The following is a 26,569-nucleotide window of genomic DNA, read 5'->3' on the forward strand; positions in this document are numbered from 1 at the left end:
ATTGACTTAAAATTCTAAAATCCATTCAAGTCTTCTGTTAATAAATTGTTTGCTCAGAATTATAAAATTATAAATAGAACTAATAGCATAGTCCCTGATATGCTGGCAGATTAGGTGGTGGCACATCTGGCTGCATACTGTTTGCATTTGAGTGCAAGTTGTACACAATATTTTTTTGTATGTCTCTTTCAGGACAATTCATGGTTGCTTACAACACTTCTGATTTGGGGGTATATTATAATACGCTGAGTCGTTATGGACCGGGCTACCCATACAGAATTGAATACTTAAATTCATCGCTGATTTCACCAAGAGAAAACTTCACGACTGAATCCTGTGTATACTTCTACTACTATCTTAATGGTACAGCTGTAAGACCAAACCCCCTCTCGGCTCAACTCTTTGTTTATGTCAATAGCAGCAGTGGAAGAAGACTGGCCTGGTAATTATATTCTTTTTTATGTCATCATCTTCATGACAGTAATAATAATGATAATTCATTTGAAGAGTGTAACATAATTAGTGAACATTATTCTTCTTTTAATGCTCTTGGCTTAGAAAAACAATATATGGATTCATCCCCACCATTTTTATCTCTCTGACATGCAGACATAAAACTGTTTTCTGTCATACACATATGAGAAAGTAAAATTAAGAGTAAGAAAAACATAAATAATTTAGAAGAAAAAATTGTTGAATTACAAATGCAATGGCAGACCACTGCAACCTGAAGATGGAATCTTTATGAAACATGTGAGTATACATTTTATACTAAAATATAGCTGAAATTATGCATGAACATTTTTGAAGCAGTGCACTAAGCTACACTGTTTATAATCTATATATGTAAGATTTAGCTGCAAGTTTTGTAATGGTATATTTTCAAGCTCTGAATTGACTATGATACATCAGATTGTATGCCTGCTTCAAAATATCTTAGAAAATTTGATACCATAATCAACAATGTCTTGAATGCAAACTTTGAAATCAAACTCTGATTCATGATGTTTTTATTATATACCTGCCAAAAAGTGGAGTATATATTATAATGACATTATCCAAACTTTTTCATTTCGAAACAATTTTTACAAACCTCATTGGATAACTTGTACATGGATAAAGAAGAAACATACTTATTTTGTGCTGAAAAGTTCAAATGTCAGTGTCATTGTGACTGAAAGAAGCAAAACGGTATCAACACAATGCCATTAGTTCTACATCACAGACCTGGACCAGACTTTGCAGATGATTTGCACTCGATGTTAAGGAAGAATACCTTAGATATTGGGGTCAAAAGGTCAAGGTCATTTTCACTGTGACTGTAAGAAGAAAAATAAATTCTGTACAGTAACTTTAATTTTACTTCGTATACCTGGTCTACAGCTTGTAATATTGTCTAAAGTTTGTAATGTTGCTTGCACTTGAAAGAAGCCTGTTTATTTTGGGGTCAAAAGGTCAAAGGTTAAGCACATTGTGTCTGAAAGAAGAACATTCCTTCTAGCACAGTCACTTTTGTTTTACATAACAGACCTTGACCAAACTTTATAATAGCTTCAACTTGGAGTAAGGAAGAACCCTGTTCATTTTGGGATCAAAGATCAAGGTCACTGGCTGTAAAATTATTCATTGTTTCTGCTCAAAAACTTAAGTTCCTGACCATGTACCAGGGTGTACAATTTCTGTTAAAATGCAATTTTCCATTTCTTGCTGGTTTCATTTTTGTATTTTAGTTATAATTTCCACATGAACCAAATTGTGAAGCTCGACATTTTCATGCAGGAGATTTGAAGTGGTTCCAGACACAGTTTATTTATTTTAAAAAAATCAATGTATGTAAACTTGTTTGGGGAACTTGGTAAGTTTTGCTTTTTGAAGTGTTTGGAAATTAGATGGAAAGCGACCAGCATATTGTGAATGAAGTAAATCAAATATGCCAAACATCATGCCAAGTTACCCCTTGTGAAACAGTAATAGATTATTGAAACAAGACAACCATACAATGCATTACCTGGTCTATTTGCAATGTGACATTTTCATGTATTTTATACCACAAAGTGTTAAATAATGTTTTTGCGAAAAGTATGATGGACTTTAGGTGAATTAGTGACAAAAGGGAGCATTTGTTGATTTAGACTTGGTAAGGAATTTAAAGCATTCATATAAAACATGAAAAGAACAATATAAACAAGATTTCATTGAAGAAAAAATAATAAAGCTTGATAAGAGAGTAAAAATACTGCTTATCTAGGGACAAGTTAAAGGAATTTATGTGGCATCTGCTACAAAAACCTTGGTTTGTCCACAAGGAGAAAGTCACAAAGAAGAATTCAAAATAGAAAATGCAAAACGACAAAGTGCTAGTGATTTGGAGAAACCACATTTGTAAATAGCGATTTAGTGATACATTATTTGTAAAATTCTAAATGAAGATCCTATATAATGATAGTGTTTGAAGGACTGTACATATGGTCCATCTTTGTGACATCATCAATATATACAGTTGAATAAAAGTTTTGACAACCTAGTTTATAAAACAAATCAAGGAAAAAATAATAAGTGCCTTATAAGTTTCCATTTTTTTACATTTTTGCATAAAATGTCCTATGTTTAAGACAAAACATCATTGGCAAGGTGTGGTTTCTAAGGTCTGGAACAGTATGAACATTATTTTCACTCATGGGGCTTGGTTTCCCACAAAACTTAGTCCCACTGAGTGAAGACCACCAGTCCAGCCTCTTATTTTGGACAATTGGTGCTTGACCACTCACCATTCCAATGTATCTTGACAAATTTTTCTAGGTGGCTTAAACTTTTGATAAAAGGTTTTGGCATCCAAAGTCAAGGTCACTGACTGAAAGAAAAAAAGTAGCTTTTCATAAGGATTTTTACGGTCTTTGAAGATCTTTGACAGTTTGGGAAAAATGTAGCATTTCCAAGGCCTTGAAAGTTTAGGAAAATCAAGCAGATTCCCCTGAGGTCTTGAAAAGTCTTTGAAAATTGAAATGAACCCAAACATTTTAACTTCATTCCAGCATAATCACAAATAAAATTGTCTAAGGTTGTTAGATTCAGATGTAGTTGAGTTTTTCTGGTTTCTTTCTTTTGAAATCAGGAAATTAATTATAGTTTGAATTTCATCATTATTGTAGTATTTTGCATTTGCTGTTTTCTCATATAACATAACTTGTATACAAAATGTTAGTGAAAATAGGTCTTGGAAATATATATTTGTTGTCTTTGAAAGTTTGAGAAAAGTCTTGGAATTTATGATTCAGAATTCTGTATGAACCCTGAGAACTTTCATTTTATGCCTTGACCAAAATTTATGGAAGGATTGCACTTAAGGTGAGCAAGATGAATGTTGAATTTGGTGTCTAAATTCAAGGTTAATAATGTGACTTGAAGGAAAAGGGGTTTTGCATCAGGTCTGTTTTTCTAGAGCAAGTTCTCTTACTATGCTTTTTGGATGGTATGTGCTTAGGTCATGAAAGAAACATATTGATTTTGGGGTCTAAAGGTCAAAGGTCATGATGTCTGTTGAGAAAATGCTGGTTTCTGCACATAAAGTTCAGTTCATGTCTGCAAGCCTTGATAAAAGCTCAAATTCATTGTGACCCATTGGTAAACCATCTCCACTATCAAGTTGGGCCCAGCTTAGTGAAGTGGTCTAAGGCACTCACCTTCAGATTACACACATCCCACTTGTCCTTGTGGATTCCAGTCTTGGACTTGGCCAATTCGGGTATACAAGGAAGCTTGCCAGGTGCTTCCCATGAGTCAGTGGTTCTTCCTGTGGTTTCCTAGGTTCTTCCCCAACCAGATATACTGGAAGCAATGTATAGCCTATCATGCAATGAAAATAGTGCTAAACCCATAACATCAACAACCAAACAATTAGAGTCAACCATTTCCTACTAGTGATTTCATAGAGCACTAATAAATCACAGGGTGGGAGTATAATGTACTGTTCATGGTCTTTTTGTTTACTATAACTGTTTTCATAAAAAAAATAATCATGTGTAAATAAAAATTCCAACTTAGACTTATTACCACTACACGAATTTAAAGATGTCAAAAGTTGGTACCTAATTAAAAAATATGTTACTGCTAATGATCAAATGAAAGTTCCAAAAACTTCATTTTTCCTATTTGTAAAAGCTAAATAACATCTAATAAAGGATCTGTTTTGAGTTTCACAAAAATTAAATAAATTATTTGACATTTTCAAGCCATGGCTAATGAAAGATTAAAATCCTTCATGACAGTTTATAACATTTTTTTCTTCAAATATGAGTAAATGTTAGATTTTTTTGTGTGTATATTATGACAAAACTAATTTTCTGAATAAATTAAAAATAGTCGAGCACTTGCATTAATATTTCAAATGCCTCATTATTCATGTGGTTTACTGAAATTGTGTTGTTTATTTTAAGTATGATGAAAAATGAATTTTCATAAATTTATAATTTATTTACAGTAGAAATATATATGTAGAGTGTCTGCAAATTCCAAACATGAGAAATTAATAAAATACTGAAAATTACTCATCTGGAACAGAAGCCGATTTAATCCAATGTTAAAAGCCAATTTGGTGGGCTTGACAAAATTATACGCTTAGTATGAAAGAGCCAGTTTAGTGATCCCATACTTCACTAACTTAATTTTCAATTTTAGTAGACATGTGCTTCGTTTCTGAATAAATTGCTGAATATGAACAACAACAAAATTCTTTTGTCAGATTATGTAAGTTATGTCTCCTGTTACACTCAGAACTCTAGATCAGTTGAATCACTAAACACAGTATCCAATGTAACACTGTTTGTTTGTGTGTGCCAAATTTGTCTTCATTGACATAGAAAAGAAATGGTGAGAGAGCAAGATTTTGATTTTTAGTAAACAATATATTTCTTCTGTGTGTTCCATTAAACAAACATATGTTTCTTGAGCGTATAACATGTAAGAATTGACATCTGCACTCTCCGTTTACTGTACATGGTAACTCAAACCTTTCAATTGATTAATTAATCAGTGTCCATGAAAATGATTACACATGATGTGCTTTGCTTTACCTTGTCTCTTGGTTGATTAACATTTCTGCTAAACAGTTATGTTTCTAAACTGTGATCAAGAAATCATACTATTAGTTATTGAATATTAGGTAGCATTTGTGGTCAAGTAATAAAGCTAAGGACTTTTGACTTAATTTCCATGCCAACAGTTAACAACTGCTTCCTCAATGTTTGTCATTTTGATAGGGGTACATTCACATTACACAAGGAGAACAGTATCATAAATTTACCTGGTTTTTCAATTTAAATCACTTTTGGTGCCAATCAGAGTTACATCATTGAAACCTTTATTTATTTAACCTGGCTAACAAAACTCACAGATGGGGATGACAGGAAACAAACTTATCAAGTAAGCAGAATATGGATTTATGCATAAAAGTGCATGTTCCAATGAATCAGTGCATTTTCATAATTACTCTGAATATAACTAATCACACGGTATTGTGGCTTCTAATAACTCGTGGATTATCTTGTTGACTCCAGCTAACATCATTACAATGAGTCCTTAGTCCTTAGAAAACCTGTATGTCGTAGATGTTTTTGCACATTATTGATTGGGTTTATCATAGGTTGAAGCTTTTTGTAAATAAATCTTTTGCCACATCATGTACAAGTTTGGAATGGGCTTATTATGGGAAAAATGATAGTAAATGCTTATCTGAACTGAAATCGCCACATAAGTCAGTTAACTAGTGTTCTCTCTACAGGAAACTTGAAGTTTCTTTCCTTCTTTTTTATATTTACCCATTTAACTGTTAGAAAAATAATAAATGATTTCAATTAGCTTCAACTTATTGCAATCATTACATTATAAATAATAGTTATGACCATATAAACAGAACCATCACTGGCGCTCGTTAATATTAGTACATTTATTACAAACAATAGGTATGACCACATAAACAGAACAGTCAATGGCTGGTTGAAGGGCTGGGTAAGTGTTCATCCAGGACATGCTGAGGTCATCTTTGTAGCAAAAACCATTACAACAACAACTGTCTGGCCAGGAGTTGTGGCCCTTGATGATGTATCTGTCATCAGTAGACCTTGTCCTCCCTACCCAGCCTGTGGCCATGACACATTCCGATGTACTACATCCAGAATTTGCATACCAATCTACATGCAGTGTGATGGTGGTAATGACTGTTTAGATGGCTCAGATGAGGAAAATTGCATTAGTGAGTTTTCTTCCATATCTTTGTCCTTTCTTTCTCCATTCTATTTCTGGTGATTGAAATGCAATTTTGTATTTAAAACTATTTTGGTCTACATAATAATAAGCTAATTATTTTATGAGAAGTTACCTTTATTCTGTTTATATAATAATAAGTTTATTTAAAAGGAAACTCAAAGGAATCTTTGATGATATCCTTGGCAAATACATGTATATGATATTCAGTTTTTGCAAGTTGCACTGTCATGTGACAGTGATTATAATTGTTGGTGTGCTACAGTGATTTGTACTCAAGTCTGTCTTGTTTCAACTCTGTGTAAACCATATTGTGAATGGTATGAGCTCTCTGATCTAATGACTCGTCTCTGTATTATATATCCTTCTTTTATGCTGAAATAGAACTAATTATGAATAATGATCTAATAAAATTGTGTCAAGAATCCAAGTAATGGCGTTTAAAGTTTAATACAGAGAAAACAGTGGCTCTGTTTTTCATGAGCAGGAAAGTAACAAACATTCCTCAGCTTGTTTTTAAAAATACTGATCTTAAGTATATGCCAGATTCTCATTGTTGTCTTGAATACTAATTTCATCAAATATCAAATGGACTTCTGATAAGCAGTCTCGAATAATCTTTCTTCAAGAGTAAAATAAAAACTTAGCAGGTAGATTTTATCAAAACTATATATATATATATATATATATATATATATATATATATATATATATATATATATATATAACTTATATCAGGCCCATCTCAGAATATGCAAGTATAATCTGGGGTGGATATTCAGTGATAGATTCAGAAAAAATGAAAAAACTGCAGCTTGAAGTGGCATGAATATTTACAGAACTTCCAAAATATAAGAGCTGGCAATCACACTCTTTTGAAACTGGATGAGAAAGTCTGCAATCTAAGCAAAAGAAACAAACATTATTAACAAATGTCAGACTATCTCATCAAATTACTCCTTCCCAATGTCCAAAGAAACAGATTATTGTTTTTGATGATCATAAAATATCGTCACTTGCAATTTCAGACTAAATTCAACTAAATCATTTTTCACGCCTTGTGGAACAATCTTGAACAGGATATCCAATGTAGTATTCCTGACAGTGCTTAGAAAGACTTGATTTTCACGTATGCCTAGTTAGTTTCAGTCATCAAGCTTTAGATATTATCCATGGTAGATTATGACACAATGTAAACTACCAAGCATTTCGTCTCGTTCTGTCAGAAGTATAGACAGCAGTGAACTGAGCTGATAAGAAAATTACAATCAGTGAAATGAGTTAACGTTTTAACAATGGACCTTGTTTTTTATAAAACCACATACAGGATGATTTCTTTTTTGTTATGCACAATTTTGTTTTGCTAGCAGAAATGTTTTGTGCATTAAGCAATATTTAAGGTTTATTTGCATTTGGTCTAATTTGCTATCATTATTTAAAAACTGTAAAACATTTCATGCATTTTTGTTCAGAAGACACCATGATAAAGATAACAGTATAGATTTTTAGGATGGTCTTTTGTCCATAGTCCATCATGTGTCATCCATTTGTCTGTTAGTACAAGTTTGTTAACCCTACTCTTAAACTACTTGGAGGATTGCCATGAAACTTTTCACACATTGGTCTCAAAGTCTAGTTAGATCTAAATGAAAAATAGTGCTGCTCACACATTTAATATGGCTGACACATCTTGATATCTTGTTGTTACTTCTCCTTAATGGATAGTCAAATTAACATAGTATTTTCAGTATAGGAGTTCTTATAATGTCTGGTTGGTCCTAAATGAAAATGGTGCCAATCCAGTCATCTTGAAAATCTTGTTATCTATACTCCTCAATGAATAATCATTAAAAAGCAGTTTTCATGGCAAGAATTCTTGCTTGTTTAGTTGGTCCTAAATAAAAATGATTCTGCTTGCACAGTCCTTAAGTAAACATCTTGTTATTACTATTCATTCTGAATGGATGGTTGCATGAAAATGGTGCTCCTCAGATATCCAATATAGCTGCTTCAATGGTCATCTACTTCTTCCTCTGAATAGTCATATCATCATGGTGTTCACACTGAAATGTATCTTATGATGTCTGGTTTGTTGGATATGGAAATTGTGCCATAACTAAAAATAGTGCCAATCTGACTTCCATCATGGTCACTAAAATGGCCATCTTGAAAATGTTCTTGGCTTGTCATATCAACAATTCATCAAAAGGCATCTTATGATGTCTGGTTGATTCAGATTGGAAATGGAATCAGTCTGATATATAATATGGCCACCATAGCAGCCATCTTGAAAATCTTGCTCTCATTAATTTAAAAAGAATGGAAAGTCATATCAACATTGGGTTTTCATGAGTAGATTTCTTAAGATACCTTGTTACTCCAAAATTACAATGATGCAAAGCTGATGACCAATATGGCCACAATGGTGACTAGCTGGAAATCTTGTTATTACTTTTCTTAAATGGAAATCATTTTGACTTGGGATCTTCATCACTCGAGATATGAAGAGGCCAGAGTCATTGTTGTTACAGCTCCAAAGGATGTTGTTGTCTTTTTTGCAATATAATATTTGTTTTAGAGGAAGGTTCTTGACCAGCTATGTGGATGGCTTGTATTGTGGGTGATTGAAAAACCCTATAGATTTTACGGTCTAAAGGTCAAAGGTCAAGGCTATGGTAAGTCTAATAAGAAAATTGGTTTAGTCCAAAGGTCAATGTCATTGAGACATTATTCAGTATTTTCCAAAGTCTGTCATGGTAAAATAGTGACTACATAGAGGACTATTAAACTAGGGACTGGCATATAATGTGCTGTTCTCTGTACTCGCGTTGAAGAATAATTTCATGGTTGTTTCATTCACAGCTCTACAAAGTTTTAAATATTCCAGTTGACGTCTTCCATGAGTTAACCCAGAACAAGATTATACCATATCAACATGGATTACAATGGCTGCTTTTATACATCTATTGAATCTGCTAATAAATGCACCATCAGAAATCAATGGAAATAACATAAATGAGTTTTTGCATTTCTAGCATTCGAGTTCCTTTTTAGATTTGTGACATACCCTGTAATGGAACACTCTTGCTTTGTGTATGTACTGTTGAGTGAATCTTTTTGCATAGAATATATATTTCTGCAAAACCACTGCCCAACCCCCCTCCCCATCCAGAAAATGAGTGATTATATTGTGTATCGAGATAGTGTAAGTCATACAAATTGACAAGAATGTGGCACAGAATCAAGCAAAGATAGAAAGTTTTTAATTTTGATTATTCCACAGGTAAACCAAACTATCAATTGGAGTTAATTAATGGGGATGGTTCCTATGGCAGTATTGCTATTTTCTACCAGGGTCTTTGGAGGCCAGTGTGTATGTCTATATACAGTTTGACAGCAGGCAGTGACAAGACTGTTCAACTAGCTTGCAGAAAATTGGGTTACACGTAAGCATGGCTTAATTCAGTTTTCAAGGATTATTACAAACATACTGATGTACATTTTTGTGAATCTACAATATTTAGCTCATCTCAGCATTAGGCCTGGTAAGTTTATAGTATTGAGAATGGTAAATGTGGTGTGGCATTATTTGTTGTATATTTTTTAAATGGACATCAATATTATGTACCTTTAGAAGAACTTGCCAATGTTTGTAAATATTAGGTATAAACAGGGAAACTAGGGATGGACAATTTTTGCAATATATGGAAAGTGAACAAGTTCTGATGCTCCAATCTCAAATGTACAGGACTACCTCTGCATTAATATTTTGCTGAGCTGGGATGCCATTCTTACCCAGGAGCACAGATTCAGACCCTTTGTTTGAGCTAAGAAATCTTTGTAAGTCCAACCCAAGATGACCAGTAATATGTAAATCTAGTAGATCTCTTTATGTTATTAGAGACTATTTACTCTGTTTAGCCCAGATTTATTTAAGGTTATAGACTACAATCTTGAAAAATATATATTTTGATGGTGGAGGTATGCTTGTTTATTATAGGTCCAACTGACTTTTCCAGCGAATTGAAAGCTTATAATGTAACTAAACCCAATCAATATTCTTAGAAATCTGCCACAGTAAACATCTCAGGGATTTTGTATATTCCTACAGATCCCCAAGCTTAGCAGGTGCTGTCTTTGAGGCTGATGTAGAAACCGTATTAATTACTGTTTTTACCAAGTAGGAACATGCATGTCTAGCAGGTGCTGTCTTTGCAGCTAATGTAGAAACCATATTAAATACTGTTTTTGCCAAGTAGGAACATGCATGTCTAGTAGCTGATCATTCCTATGATCTATTAAATAGGGAAAAATGTCTTTGATACTTTCAGTTTAACAAATGTTGCAACTCATCTTGCTATGTTAATGATGGCTACCCTTCCCTAATAGATGTTATTGCTAATAACAATCCAAGTTGTTTTGTCATAGCATAAATTTCTAATGTCACAAGTGACTGACATCATATGATAGTCACAGCACTTAAAGACTGTTATGCTTGAAACAGATGTGAGAAACTCACACTTAGAAGCTACAGACAGTTTGATGAGAAACATTTCCTGTTGATCTTAATAGACCCACCCTTTTTCCTACATGTACAGTGTAATTAGGATGGCCATGTATAAAATGCACATGGCCCATGACAAATTTAAGAAATATAAAATAAAAAGATCCTGGGGAAACTTAACCAAACAAAACCAGAAATTTGTCACCAAGTCCAGAAAAAAAAAGCAAGACATTATTTATTTGAAAGCTCAGTGGTGGCCCAAAACATAAGGACTTTTGGTCTGCCATAAAACTGAGACTGTAAAATCATTCTGCTGGAGGGTGATACATGCTTACTGACCAAAAAATGTCTGTAAAATTTTCAGTGAATGCTGCAATTACATTACAACAAAACATTGGGTCAGATGGGTACATAGATAACATTACAGTTCACCCTAGCATACAAGCTGTTCTTGACATTCAACCATCTGAAAAATAACCAACTCGGTCTGTATAGTCTTAATATACCTCTCTTTTATCACATTAATGATTTTCCTTATTGAAATTGGTAGCGGTGTACAAACAGATGGGGATTTATGCATAAACTACAGTGCCAGAACAAGGACTAAAAATTACGTAAGGTCTTGATTCAAAGAAATCTGCAGATATTGAAAACATACTTTTGAATACTAAAATTATGCACACCAGTTTTATGCTCAGATGTTAGCATACTTTTTAATACTTGTAAACTATTTAATTAATTTGCATATAATTTTACAGAGTGCATTTTGCATCAGGACCTTTTCATTTGTTCAGTGGATGCTAACTCATCATCCAGCAGATAAGAAAAACATTCAAACAACTTCTTGAAAACTAATGAAAAATATTTGACCAAATATGACAGAAAACATTGCAAATGTTTTTCAGATAAACCACGATCAGATATGTCCACCATTGATAATAATAGGAACATCTTTAAGTAACTACTTCTTGTAAATTTACAAACATAATTTTATAAAGTTTTTCAGAAAGTATATGGCATGGAGAACTTTCAGAGTTATACAACTGATACTAATCTGACATCAGTTATGGCCAAAGTTACTAAAATAAAAACAAAAATTAAATAACTTATCAAAAATCCCCAACACAATTTGATAAAGTATAATGGTGTACATTTCTTTAAGATTTGTACACATGATGCCAATCCACCGTTACTAAAAATAGCAAAGAAAAATTTAAAGAACCTCTTCGGAACTGCTCTGCAGAATCTGATAAAGTAAGACAGAAGGCTTTCTGATATTAGTGGTTTTGACATTAATCCAATTTGTGATGATCTGGCTTTAAATAAGGTCACCATTGCTAAATATAGAAAATCCTTCAAACAGCCTGTAAAAGCCCACTAAATCTGACCAAATGGACTTTAAGTTTATATAATAATACCAACCTACTATCAAACATGACTGCTGTTACTAAAATTAGAAATAACTTCAATAACTTCTAGACATATACATAATAGAATTTACAGAAAGTGTCCAAGAATGAAGTTCTATCAGATATATACCAGTGACGCCATCAAATATGGCCACCATTACTAACAATAGAAAAACATTAACAGAACTTAATAAAAAAATTTAAAAGACTGAACACAGTATCAACTTTGACTCGTCATTCTGGTATTGTGGCCTTCCAGTATTGCACAAATGATGCAGATGTGTTATCAAATGCAGATGAAGATATAAAAAATAAACTTTTAATACCACACATTTTTATGCACTCAACATTTTCAGGAAATTTCATCAGAAAGCATCCTCCTCACACAAATTAATTGGCCTGTTGCTAATGTATTGGTTATTAAGCTAATAGTAGATAGATGAGCAGCCTCTGGCTTACTTGTGCCTTTTGCTGTGCTGACGAAAATCTCAGTTTCCTAAAATGATGTAATTCCTGGAAATATAATACTAGAGTCAGTCATTTGATGCTTATTACGAGACAATAAGAATGCTAAAAATTCTTTTTCAGTGGAAGATACCAAGGTGCATTTGTTAACTCGTGGCAACAGCCTGTGCAGTATGCCATGCAAGTATCTTGCAGCTCCTACAATGTGGATATTTACAACTGCAGCATGAACTTAGCTCAGGCCTCAGAAAGCCCTTGTTACTACTTCCAGGCTGCCTTTTGTAGTAATGATGGTAAGAAACATGTAGTATAAACTCATATACTTCTTAATGATTAATTTTGTCTTAGAAATGAGTCACATAAATCAACCATATTTTTTTTTCCTGTATTTTATATATTACATTTACAATGTTGATTGTGAGAGCATCAGTGTCAACAAGTTTTTATAAGTTTGTTTCTTCCATGTCAGTTTCTATATTTATCATACACTTTGGAATGATGTTATAAAAGTTTGTACAGTAGTCCCACAGGTCAGTGTTGATTTCGGGAGCCATAAAATTGTACTTTGGCATAGGTGAGACAGCTTTATTCCAAGGTACATTATTGACCAATGTAGCAATGTGAGTTATACTGAGTGTTATTGCTAAGGTTCTTTATATTGAGAGGCTATTATATGTATAACAGATTTTGTTCTTGTGTAAGCAGAACGTTGTGTCATGATAATACCATTCACAGGTAAGATGATGCTTGCTGTAGAAATGTATTTTAAAATGAGCAAGTCGTAATGTTGCAGTCATTTTTACATTTTCAGTACTGTCCTATAGTACCTTGTTTTTGATTCTGCTAATGATTTCAAGAAATAGATCTCCTGATCTGCTGTCACATAACACACACACACACACACACACACATACTCACACAATGGCAAATCTGAGCCAATGCTGTTGTTGATTCTGCTATTGATTTTAAGAAAACTGACCCTTGTCTGCTGTCACAGAATATACTTATACTGGTAACACTGTTGCATTATGCTTTTATTCATCAAATTACATGTTACACTGGACCATATATGTATTATTCTTTTTCTCGTAACCCCCCCAAAAAAAGAAATAAAAAGTTGTTTTTTGTCATTTTTTTTATCATCTCTTTAATTCCACTCATAACATTATAGAATATTCTTCAAAAGATGACTGCAGCATAAGAATAGCATAAGAGTACTTATTTGCTATTTATAGCAAGTCTTTAAGACACATTTCCAAGAAAACAGGTTTCTTCAAATATGAACTTTGCCTCTCAGATTCATTGTATTGGGTAAATACTTTTAAAGAAAATGGTGCCAAATATTGAGCGGGATTTATTATGGTGTGCGTTGTGGATGTTATATGATGGAAACTTTTTAGAACAGATGGATCTTTTCAAACTTCAAAACATGTCAGATCAGAAAAGAGGACAAATCAACACCCCATTACAAACTTTAGCACATTTGGCCCTGATCCCGTCTGTACGGCTGATCTGGTTTCTGTATTCAACAGCCGATCCCACCTGTAGTCGTGGTTTGTTTACTGCATTCAGTGGTTGATCCCATCTCCAGTCATGGTGAATGTGTGTTGGATACAACTTCTATGAATGGTTACAAATGGGTTTTTACCAAGAATCAGACCAATATTAAACCAATCAGAAATGATTTTGCTTTCCTTAGTGCAAATTTGAATATTTCAGAAGCCAAGGGTTACTAAATGAGAGCAGTTTCACTACACATGTTCTTTTCATGACAAATCATAAATGATGGTGATGAGAGCGAAAATGAGGAGTTTCTCGGATTTGATCTCAAATATTGAGCAGGCAGAGGAAAAATTTGTTCGGCAGTTGGATATTTTGTGAGATTTAGATTATGACATAGAAGTTTCTGAGATTTAATCGTCAGAAGAAGAGGATGCTGATAGCGATGATGATAGGGCTGATGACATATTTTGGAAAATGTTGCACGTAATTTTGTAAATAGTTGATAAATAAGTTCTGAAAGACTTAGACAAATAGGAAAAAAATATATCACTGTGTAGACAGATTCATTTGGAATAATTGGTGAAAATTTTGTTGAATTTTATTGGATATAAGAAGAGAAATTAAGGTAAGAGTGAATGCATGTGTCCAAACAAGTAAAAACTCTCTGGGGTACAAGCAGCTAGACACAGCTTGGTGCTGCTGGTCATAGCAGCAGTGATACTGATAACATTGCTGGCGCTGAATGAGTTAAAAGAAAAATATGAGAGTAATGTAAATACAGCACTCTGAGCACACAATCATGCTCACTGCAGAATTCCACATCATGTTCAATCAGCATTTGTTACACATGTAGACTGTTAAGTGAGTACTGGATATAAATAAATTTTCAGTATATTTTGTGTTTGTATTCTGGTTCTAATCCATATGGATTTTACCCTTTGTGACAAGAAATTTGCAGAACCAGGTTAATAGCAAAAATAAATGTATCTCTTTCATACATGCTGTAATTCTGACATGAAATATATAAATCACCTTTTTCATGCTCAAATTATGCTTTTTTACCACTTACAATAGCAATAATTATGCTTATACCTTGGGATGGGGGTGATATGTATGCTGATCTTGGTTCTACTAATGATTTCAAGTTGACGGGATAGATCCTGATCTGCTGTAATGTAATGCACTTGCAAATCTGAGCCAACCATGTTGTTTCTGCTGCTGAATTCAAGCAAATGCTTACAGTCTTGATATACTATCATATTGTTCACTGATATATCTGAGCCTATACTGTTGCTACTGATTTCTGGACATTTGATGGTCTAATTTTTTTATATAAGCCTCTGTGTACTGGTAAACTATTTTTCTTACTCTGTCAATATTATTGTACAAATTCTGCATCAGTCACTTTTTCACTTTTAACTACTAGTATACTTTTAATCCCACCCCATTGGGAACGTAAGCCCTGGATCATAAAGCAGAAACTGTTGAGATCCCCACCCTATAACCACACACACACACACACACACACACACATATATATATATATATACACTTACTAGGCAAGAAAAAACTAATTTATACGTAATCATGTATATAACGCTGACTACATGGTCCATTCCTACCCCAATGTCATCGCTCCTGACTTGCATCTAGGAAACTTTATTTTAATTTATACAGTCAGCAGACTTTGATGTTGGGATACATCCTTATCATCAGAGACTTATGAAGTACGTCATATTTCCTAAACATTTTAGATCTTGTAACCATATATATATATCTATATATATATATATCTATCTATATATATATATATATATATATATATATATATATATATATATATATATATATATATAATGTGGGCATCAGAAGACAATTTATTCATGCAAATGACTGGTCCTGGAATCCATTCCTCCCCCTCCCCATGGACTTGCAAGCTGTTGAGATAGCACTATATGACCATGCTTGTTTGGCATAAACATACAATGTGGAAGGCATGTACTCAGCTGATATTGGCCCTGAGGAAATTCCTTCAATTTTTGTTTGCCGATGCAAGTGACTCAAACTTCTGTGTGGATGTTTAAGCAGGTAAGTGCAGAGATACATGTTTTACAAACACAGAATTTTAGTTCTAAATTCTTGAGTAACCAATCATGTAGGGTGCTAGGATGCTAAAAATGAGCACATATATATTTCAGAATGTTTCTCAGGCGAAAGGCTGTGCCCTCCAGACCGTACCTACTCCAACTATTCTTCCAGTACAAAGTGTATATCATACCGATACTTCTGTGATGGGATCCCTGACTGCCCAGGTGCCACTGATGAATTAAACTGTGGTAATTTTTTTTTTTCTAGTTATTTTTAAGAGAAAGTAAAGCGAATTCATTTATTTTAATGAGTATAGACTTTATAGGTATATTTGACATAAACTACATTTTATTTGCGATACCTATGCATTTCAGCAATCATCTCCTGGTTTTTGCTTTATACGCATAATTAAATGCAGGTTTGTCAATGGGTGTTATGCATTTTACACTCCATTTTATTCAAAATCCATTCATCATTTTGCTTGCATTCATTCTTCATTTTGTTTGTGATTTTTAAGCATTTTGGTTTTATTTTATAGGTCAGATTAAAAATTTAAGGGTTTGTATCAGTTTTCATGGCTTTTCAAAAAATTATATGTTTAGCAGTACTTAAAGTTCAGATAAGAGGTCATGGAATTTCTACAAAAGTTCATCATTTATTGTGTCTTTAAATTTGTGATTTTTAGCAACCTTGAAATCCATGAAAGTTGGTACCAAATGAAATATAGATTGTTCCTCAGACCTGAGAACTCTTTATGTTTTGAACATACAATTTGCTGAAATTTCCGTTAACTTAGGTGAACTATAGCAAACAAATATGAAAATATGATCATGGCAATAAAATCAAGGTAACTATTTGCTTATGCAGGTTTGGGCCAGGTCTGGATTTCCAGATCAAATTCAGTGCAGCCAGTCAAGGAACCAGATTAACTTTACAGGAGTCCCTCAGATGCTTTAATCTGCTCATGTTTTTCATTCACAACACTAATTGAGTTTTATCTAGGATATATGTTCTTCAAGTGAAACACGTTGAAGTGCAAAGTGACATTCAGCCTTTTGGAAAGTTCTAATAATCAGTACTCCCAAACCGAAATTGCAAGCTCGTCATGCAATTATCATCATTATGCATGCTGGGTTTTAGATACTTGTGGTAAGCTTTTGCAAATCTGCACTGAAAAACTGTCAGGCTTGTGCAAACCACATGAAAGAAATATTGTAATCTCGCCCAAGCTTGAACAATCATAAATATTGTAATGTGTTAAATTTGATAAAGGCTATCCTTCATAAATTGCCGTCAATTTGATACAGTTGTGACAAATTGCAGTAATCTGAAAATTGCTTACCAGAATAACTTAACATCTTTGGAAGTTGAAAATATTGTCAGATGAAACCTCATGATTCAATAGATTTTATGTCTTAAGAACTTAAGAAAGTTTTAGAGGCTCTCAGCATTAACTGACCCTCAAAAAACCCATAGGTGTGTAAATCCACCACTGCTAGCTGTCATCAAAATTTGACAGCTTTTACTAAAATCAGAAAAAAATAAATCTTTTTCTGAGAAATCAATCAACAAATTTGACAACACCTGCCATTAAGGGCTTTAAAATTAGTACAAGTGAGGCTAGTCCACCATCAAATAAATCCACTAATACTTCAGATGGAAATACAGCAAATACTTTTTTCTTGGAAAGCTGCTCAATAGAAGTTTGACAGACTTTGAGAGAAAGCATCATCTTACATATATGCCTTTCAATATAGAATGAATGGTGTTGATTTACTATCAAATATAGATAAAGATACAAAATAGAGAGAACTTTTGAATGATTTTTACACACAATCAACAACATGAGAAGAGATTTATACAGAAAATATACTAATCTTTTGACCAACTACTCTTACATTTGGGCTAAGTTGTTAGAGGATGTTGATGCAGAGGTCAAGGACTCGAACCATGGCAACAAATCATACCAAAGACTAATTAAAAAAATGGTACTTGCTCCTGCCTTGCTTGGCACTCAGCATTAAGAGGTTAGTTTTAGAACTGATTAGCCTGATCTCAGGATAATGTGACTTTCTTAGGACATGCCACATATCTGTGGAATAATGCCCCTGCGCTAAACATCACTATAAACTGTCAAATTGCAGACATCATAGCGATATTACTGAAATATTGTTAAAGATACATAGTATCACAAAAACACGCACATTCGGATGTTTTTCAGATATTATCCAGGTAGAAGATCAGATTCCAACTTGTTCCTCTTGTGTCATATACATCTCTCACATTTTTTCTTTCTTTTAATCATCATTGTTACTGTAGCTATAGGGCAAAATTAATTTTACTACAATATTTACAGCCAACTGTTCCACCAGTGAGTTTGAATGCACTGATCATAAGTGCATTCCTGCATCCCAGCGATGTGATGGTACCCCGCAATGTGGAGACAACTCGGATGAGTATGGCTGTGGTATGTTTCTTTAGCAACAAGTCTACTATATTTCTCTGCATATAATGTATATCCTTTCTCTCCCTCTCCCTTAGACCATTTGATCACATGGGGATCTGCAATTTTAGTATGAAGAAACCTTTTCATTTTGGGGTCACAAGGTGAATTGTCTTAGTCACTGTGACTGACAGAAGAAAAGTGGTTTCTGCACAGTAACATTCCTTGTCACTGATTCAAACCATGCTTTGTGGGTGACTTGCATCTGGGGCAGGGACAAAGCTTATTGAGTTCTACACAACAAAATCATGTAGTCCACTTAAGTAAACACTATTTATGGTATATTCAGGTCATTACAGCAATTTTTAATTTTTTGCAAATGTTCAGAACTTTTATAACTTTTGGAGGGACCTAAACCTTGTAAGCACAATTTAGCAAACACCACTTAAGGTACAAATAAATGAAATTTGGTTTGCATATTTATATGCTCTTGTAAATAACCTGATTAGATTTTTATGCCAGTATAACAGTTTTTAAATATTTTGGAATTTGGTGATTATGTCCTTCTGTTGTATGGGCTGTCATGTTTTGCAAATATAGACCTAGTCTGTTATTTAATTATAGTTGAATGAAAAATTGCTTCCAAAGTCAGGAAGATAATAACCCTTCTCTTCCTTTTGTATAATAATAAATATTTATCTATGCAAATAATAATAAATTATTTGTGATTTCCAAAAATGGACACACAGGTTGAAATGTATGCAAACGGAAGACATATATATATAAACTTGTATTTGAAAGCATCTGAAATAAGGATCCAAATTATATGTTACATCTTTCTATCCTGCTTTAGGAACAATATTCAATCATGTTAATTGTTTTTCAGTGATTGTTGCAAACAACAGGTCACAGATCTACCATTCTCAGTTGTCAGCATATCTCCCAGTCTGCTATAACAACATGAATGGCACTTTGGCGAACATACTGTGCTCATTAAGTGGGCAAGGGTGAGTACAAAAGATACTTTTTTTATCAAGGCAATTTTATTTGTGAAAAGTGAGGCATACCAGGCCACATTTCTAGCTGTGATGTTATCAGCAAGGTTTGTTATGACTTTGTTAAAAGTTTTTCACTTGAGCTTAGACACAAGGTGCATGCCCAAACCAAAATCACAAGCTTATTTATTTATGTCACAATGAAAGAAAAGAATGAAGTCATCAAATCATTTAATATTTAATCAGATAAAAATATAAGAGCATATGAATCTGTGTGAGGAAACTCTTTATACTTTTGTTCTGTATGGCTTTAGAAATATTCTACTAATTTACTTCCACGAAGAAATCCATTTGGGGGAGGCTGGTGTCAGATGGTTAGGTTCCCTCTCTCATCTGTCAAAATGATAAACTATTAGGTGAAAACAAGAATGTTTGCCATTTGAATTACTCTGAACAATGTCTTCTAAACAAAATCCTCAGAATAAAATTCTGCATCCTCCTCTGCTTCTGGTGTGATTCAGGTATCATCCACTGAAATGGATTACGGCAACATTTACTATGTAACCAGGAGGAAGAAAAAATGAGCATTTACCTCTTTGTCAAAAGCATTTAATTTCTAGTTCCAAAATCACTTATCAAGTCCAAAAAATATCAGTAAATGTTATTCAATATCATCCTTTAATGAGTTCCTACATTTTAGTTTTACCATCCATTTTAAAAGGCACATGTCAAACGAATGGCACTTCAGAGTTTTAAACAACAACAAAAACATCTGATCAAACTGATTATGTACTATAAGACATTTTGAAATAAAATAACTGCCATCTTCTTTGAGAATGAAAAGAATTAAATGAAACAACCTGTGAACAATTGTTGAATTTGATATGCAGTAGGAAAGAAAGACCCTGAGAATAATGGAAATGAGATTCACATGCGTGCATTTAAATTTATAATCTCATAATCGTTTTGTCAATAACTGACAACATTACATCGATTACTGCAGTTTGGCAAGTGTAGCAGCAAAAATGATCTTCAGAGCTGTCATCTCAATCATTGGGTGAAGCAACATTACAAAGTCAGTTTTTGATGTATTTAAATCGCAAAAATGAAACAGAATGCTACTGCCAACCTACAGTCCCGAAAACTGGCAAAATACAACACACTATTGAGTTTACTCACCAACATGATAACTCCTTGTCTTCAAATTATCTCTCAGGTTATAGGAACTGCACGAATATTGCTTCAGCAGGCAATGAAATTTACAGAATTAACGTGCTAAATTGTGACAGATCAACTTTGAAAATTGCGAATAATCTTTTATAGTGAGGCTACAATAGTTGTTTTGTGTTCTTGCAACTCAAATATGTTGTGTGTATATTTAGAGTTCGTAAACCAGTCTGCTGACCATAAACAGGGGAAGTAACTGCCTTTAATGACTTGATACCGAATTAAGTCTCTGTCGTGGAAAACCACATTTTATCTTCCATGGATTGATTTGATATCTTTTTAAACTACCAAAATTCACAAAGCTCAATTCTTTATAGAATGTTGGCAGAATGGTATGCATCTCTTTCTCTCAAAGAAAAAGAAATATTGTATATATTTTTAAATTTTTATTTAGAAAGTAAATAACTGACAATTACTCTTTTCTTCTGGCAGCAGTTTGTCATTGAAACAAATATATGACAATTCTTTCAAAAACTTAATGCCAGAAGTTAATATTACAAGAGTTACTGAGACTATATTTGATGTTGCAGTTGGTAAATAGGATTTACAAGTACTTGACATAAAATATCTTAATTTATTAAGTTAGTCTGTAAATAAGTTTGGAATCAGCAATTGCTATCTATTTTACACGATTTTACTAAATGGAATTCTTTATTCAGTCTTCCATACATGTTCTATGTTAAAGCTTATCCACTGTACTGCTACTTGATGAATGACTGCAGATGCACTCCTTCATTCTTTACAATTGTAAATAAATTCACAAAAGATGAAGACTGTGCATTTGTAGATGAAACCACATTGGTTCATGCATGTTTGATTCACATGTATATTAGGAAATTGTCTGATCAGTTTGTAGCCATACCTCTTGAAAATATTGTTGGTCTGGGTTTATTTATTAATTTTGTAAAAGATAAGAGCTGTATCATACTAAGACCTAATGCTGTGGGAAGTGATTGAATTTGTTCTATAGTAAACATTGTATGGGATGGCTTTGATAATATACTGGTTATATGTATTTGTAAGGACACTTTTTTGTATACCCGGTAGTTTAAAATTGTTTTACTTGTAGATTGAAATATTTGTATTTTTAGGAACATAAACAGATTAAAGACAACCAGTAGTTATTTCATGATTGTAATCTATGTCACTCACTTAAAAAATAGCCAATTCAGTGTATAATCACTTAAAGAATTTCTTTTATATGCAAACAGCTCAAATGTTTATCTAACCTGGCTGATATTTTAAACCAGATATATCATTAAATTGGAAACAAGTTATTTGTAGAAACAAATTACATTTTATATTAAACAAGGACATGAAATTAGTTTAAGGACATGAAATTAGTTTAATTTGAACTATATGTTAATAATGTTCCTGTCTAAGTTCAGACAGAAATGTTGGATTAATACATTTTATGTATGTAGCAGCTAAGTACAACTGTTTAGCATTTCTGCAAGAATTGAAAAAATATATATACATTTAACTAGAGTGCATTATCAGATGCTATGAATTAAAAACAAAATAACATTTAAATTTGACTTCTTTCTTACTGCACATAATATATAGTCAAAATGTATGTTCAACATTTCAACAGGTACTGCATGATCTCATGCAGGAGCTATAGCTAGCTGCCAACTTTCAACTTTCATGACTGATTAAATTATACTGCAAGCTTGTGTGCAGGCTTATGTTGAATTTTAGATTTTGCAATCTTGCAGACTTAATGAGAAAAATTCCTTTTGCATGCTTGAATTTTAGATTTTCCAAGCTTGCTGACTTGGAAAATTTCCTTTTACAAGCTTGAATTATAGATTTGCAAGCTTGCTGACTTGGAAAAATTCCTTTTACAAGCTTGCACAAGCTTGAACTTTAGATTTTGTGAGCTTGCTGCAAACTTGCAGACTTGGAAAAATTTCTTTTGTAAGCTTGTGCAATTGCACTCTTACTAGCTTGTGCAACTTCAACTAGTTTATAGTAAGCATGCATTTTGGTGGGTGGGGGGGAGGGCTGCTTTTTTGTAGCTAAATTTAATTTGTGTACTGATTATATGAGGTGTCTTTTTGATCATCAAAATGAACAAGTAGTATTCATATTGATGTAGGAAACACCTCTAACAAAACCCAGGTAAATTGGAAGCTTTTTGTTTGCATCAATTTTGAAACCCATAATTTGGGAGTGCCTCAACTTATTATGTTACAATATTGGCACGACTGATATTAGCTATAGATCAGTAGTAAACACCAATAGGATAATGAATATCATTTTTAACTGTTCAATAAGAAATTCTACATAGCATTAAAAATGAAGTTGAATAAAGGGAATAGTTTAATAAGATAGCTGTTTTCCATATAATAATAATAATAATAATAATAATAATAATAATAAAGACTTTATTTAGAGAAGGTAACTCAGTTACAGAACTAATCTACCTTGAGGCCTTCTATTTGTTATGTACAATATATACAGTATATACAACATGATGTGAAGAGTCTGGCTTGACACTAAATAATTAAGTAATTTTAAAATTCAAAGTATCAAGCCTGGAACTCATTCACAGGCATCAGTGAAAACATAAACATGTATAAAAAATAAAATATAATCTAGCATTGAAAAATTCAGCTATGAAAATGATGTAAAATTACAGAAAAGCAGGCGGTATTTTTTGTACTAGAACTGTTCAATTTTCTAAAGATTTCATCCATTTAAGACATTGATTGTGAAAAGATGAAATGCTAGGAGCCTGCCTTATGTCACTTGGAATGTTGTTCCATACCAGTGGACCAGTATATTGAAAACATTTTTTAAACAATTCCTTCTTTGGCTTTGGTATAATGTAATTTTTTCTTCTTATGGACCTTAAATCTGGAGTGCCATCAGTATCTCATTGGTGAAAGATATTGCTTAGATAGACAGGAATGTCTTTTCTGGATACTTTATACATCAATTTGGCCTTTCTAAGAAATATTCTTTCATGTATTGTTAAAACCTTTATATTATTCATTGCATCCTGAAAATTGTCTATACTTTGATCTAGAATTAAATGGCAAGCCCTCTTTTGGAGTCTTAAAAGTGTTGTTATGTTTGAATTAGAGGTATTACCCCAAATTACATTACAGTAGTCCAGATATGGCTGAATATAACTTTTATAAAAGATGACCCTATACTGAAGAGGAATGTATGTTTTGATTTTCCTCAGTAGCCAAAGATAAGAGTTAACCTTTTTTGAAATATGTTTAATGTGAATAGACCAAGTAAGATTGTTATCCATGAATACACCAAGAATTATATCTTGAGAGGTCATATTGAGGCTCACATTGTCAAATAGAACCTGGAGTTTGTCGCTATCTAGCCTTGCTCGTTTTTTTGTGTTGTAACTATGAAGCAATCAATCACACATGACAGAAAGAAAACAAACTCTGCTATCTTGAGGTGCAGATGTTTAACATCTGTCTGAACAAGCAATGGTGTAGCATTAAACACAAGTACGTACTCATTTCTTCTTTTTTTAACACTATATTCAACCATGTGCATACTGTTCTTTGTTGAAGGCGGAACATATTATGCTATGATGTCCAGTTGTGTTACCAATTTTGTTTCAACTGAATAAGCTAGCGTGGGTACGTGGGAAAGTCTGCCAGTAGCTTCTCGTGGGTCGGTGGTTCTTCCCTGGGTTTTCCAAGGTTCTTCCTACACCAGTTATACGGGTTGCCATGTATAGCCTATCTTGTGCTGAAAAATGGCATTAAACCCTAGAAGAAGAAGAAGGAGAAGAAGATCAACTGAATAAGTTGTTAGAATAACTCAGGTGTCTAAATTGATAATATTTTTGGCACAGTTGTTGACTGTAAATTAAATTACCATAAATCTTCAACAAATTAAAGTGGTAAAGTGCAACTTATGTACAACTGAAGCAGCTACATCTGGTAAAATGCCTAACATTATCATGTATTTAAGGCTGCATATATTACATTGATGACCCTACCATGCAGTTGCCATCAGTTCAGTGTAATATTGCTGTAGAAAGTCAGACATAATAACAATTTACAGGAACAATGCTTGAATACAAGAATACTACAGAATGTCCAATTAGATGAATAGTAAAAAAAAAAAATGAACTCAGCAGATTGATTGGTAAGGTTTTCTTCATAATAACCATTTATGTGAACCTCAGGAGGATTTTCTTTCCAAAATTAAGGGATTTATCCTGTCCCTCCCCTCACTCACTGAATTCTCCCATAAAGGTAAAATTATTCTTGAAAAATTATATTTTTTCCATTTGCTCAATCCTTGCTTCCAGTGTATTCTAGTTATGGTAAAACTGCTTATGATAACGTGACTGTGAACCGGCTTAAGAAGGACAAGACAGTTTAGTTGCTAATTTCAAGCAACATAAAACAATTAACATCCTTATGATTCTGTCAGCTAGATCAGTTGACTTCAGTGTTTGAAGTTTGTCAACATGGATTATACTTTGTGTGACCAGAAATAATTCCAAAAGGATTAAAGACATGACTTTATTATGCAGGGTTCCCACTCTACTGGGAAATCGAGGAAAAGTCTGGAGAAATGATAATATTTTTCCCGACCGTGAAATGTCATTGAATTTTGCAAATATTGATGGAAGTTGTGAAAAACCTGGGAATTTTCTGCCACTCCTTGACGACCGAGTCATGTAATTCAGTAGTAACTAAACTGATCGCGAGTTACATTTATCGAGTTCTAATTAGAAAATTCGGAGGGTGTAGTATTCATCATTTGGCTGTTTGCAACAAACATATATGCTAAGTCAATCCCATGCCCAGTGGATTAGATTTGTCTAGTAGACTTTTATTTACAAAGTCGGCTCGATATCCATATCTTTCCTAGCATGAAAGGTATGAAAGCAAGTCAAGAGGTCAGCATGGTGGTGGCAAAGCATAGCCGCTTACTGGATGGCCTAGTAAACTTTAAACGTTGTTAGATTGAGTGATACATGCATGAAATCAATATGAAAATTACTTATATTGTGAGTATTAAAATTACTATGTCATTAATCTCCTGAAAGACAAGATAAAACTATGCGTTGATGAAATGTGACATGTTACTCACCATTTGCATTGCTAGTCGCATGAGTACACAATTCTCACAACCCACATTTTCAAACATTGTAGAGAAAAAAATTTAAAAATTAAATGAAAGTCATATACTGGTTGTAATAAAAAGACAAAAAAATGAAAGAACACAAAATTATCCTTATTTATATATTCCAACAACAACTTCTGGAGTTTTGTTATATCACGTGACTACCACATTGACATGTGCTCTCTGCTTGATAAATCAGACTGGCCAGATTGCTGTTTTTTTACAAAAAGGATCTGAATTTTATTTAATATATTTGAATTTCTGTAGAACAACAAGGAGGATTTTTGTTGATATCACATGACTATTGGACTTCCAATGTCCTCATTTGAGATTTGAGAAGTCATGTGACTAGTAATGCTAATGGCGAGTATTGGGTCAGGTTTCATCTACACCATAGTTTCATATTGCCTATCAGCAGATTAACAACATAATGATTATAATACTTGCCATTTCTGAGAAAATAAATTATTGTCCTATCGATTTCATGCAGGTATGAGTAAATAAAACATAAGTTTAAATTTTCTAGGCATGCTGGTAAGCGACTATCATATGTCTC

At 33.2% G+C, this 26,569-nt stretch overlaps 1 protein-coding gene across 6 annotated transcripts in view; it reads left to right on the forward strand.

The window, feature by feature from the left end:
- Positions 1 to 26,569, forward strand: part of LOC149783476 (uncharacterized) — a 298,719-nt gene that overhangs the window by 246,142 nt on the left and 26,008 nt on the right. For all 6 annotated transcript variants that reach the window (XM_089931706.1, XM_089931711.1, XM_089931709.1 and 3 more), the window contains 7 exons: positions 193 to 442; positions 5,958 to 6,247; positions 9,542 to 9,704; positions 12,760 to 12,929; positions 16,338 to 16,475; positions 18,584 to 18,694; positions 19,557 to 19,677. In XM_089931706.1, the coding sequence (XP_089787832.1) occupies positions 193 to 442; positions 5,958 to 6,247; positions 9,542 to 9,704; positions 12,760 to 12,929; positions 16,338 to 16,475; positions 18,584 to 18,694; positions 19,557 to 19,677 (1,243 nt within the window). The remainder of the gene's footprint in view (positions 1 to 192; positions 443 to 5,957; positions 6,248 to 9,541; positions 9,705 to 12,759; positions 12,930 to 16,337; positions 16,476 to 18,583; positions 18,695 to 19,556; positions 19,678 to 26,569) is intronic.

This window comes from Sinohyriopsis cumingii, chromosome 14 (genome assembly GCF_028554795.1).
Source record: "Sinohyriopsis cumingii isolate HCF-2022 chromosome 14, ASM2855479v2, whole genome shotgun sequence".
Lineage (NCBI taxonomy): Eukaryota > Metazoa > Mollusca > Bivalvia > Unionida > Unionidae > Sinohyriopsis > Sinohyriopsis cumingii.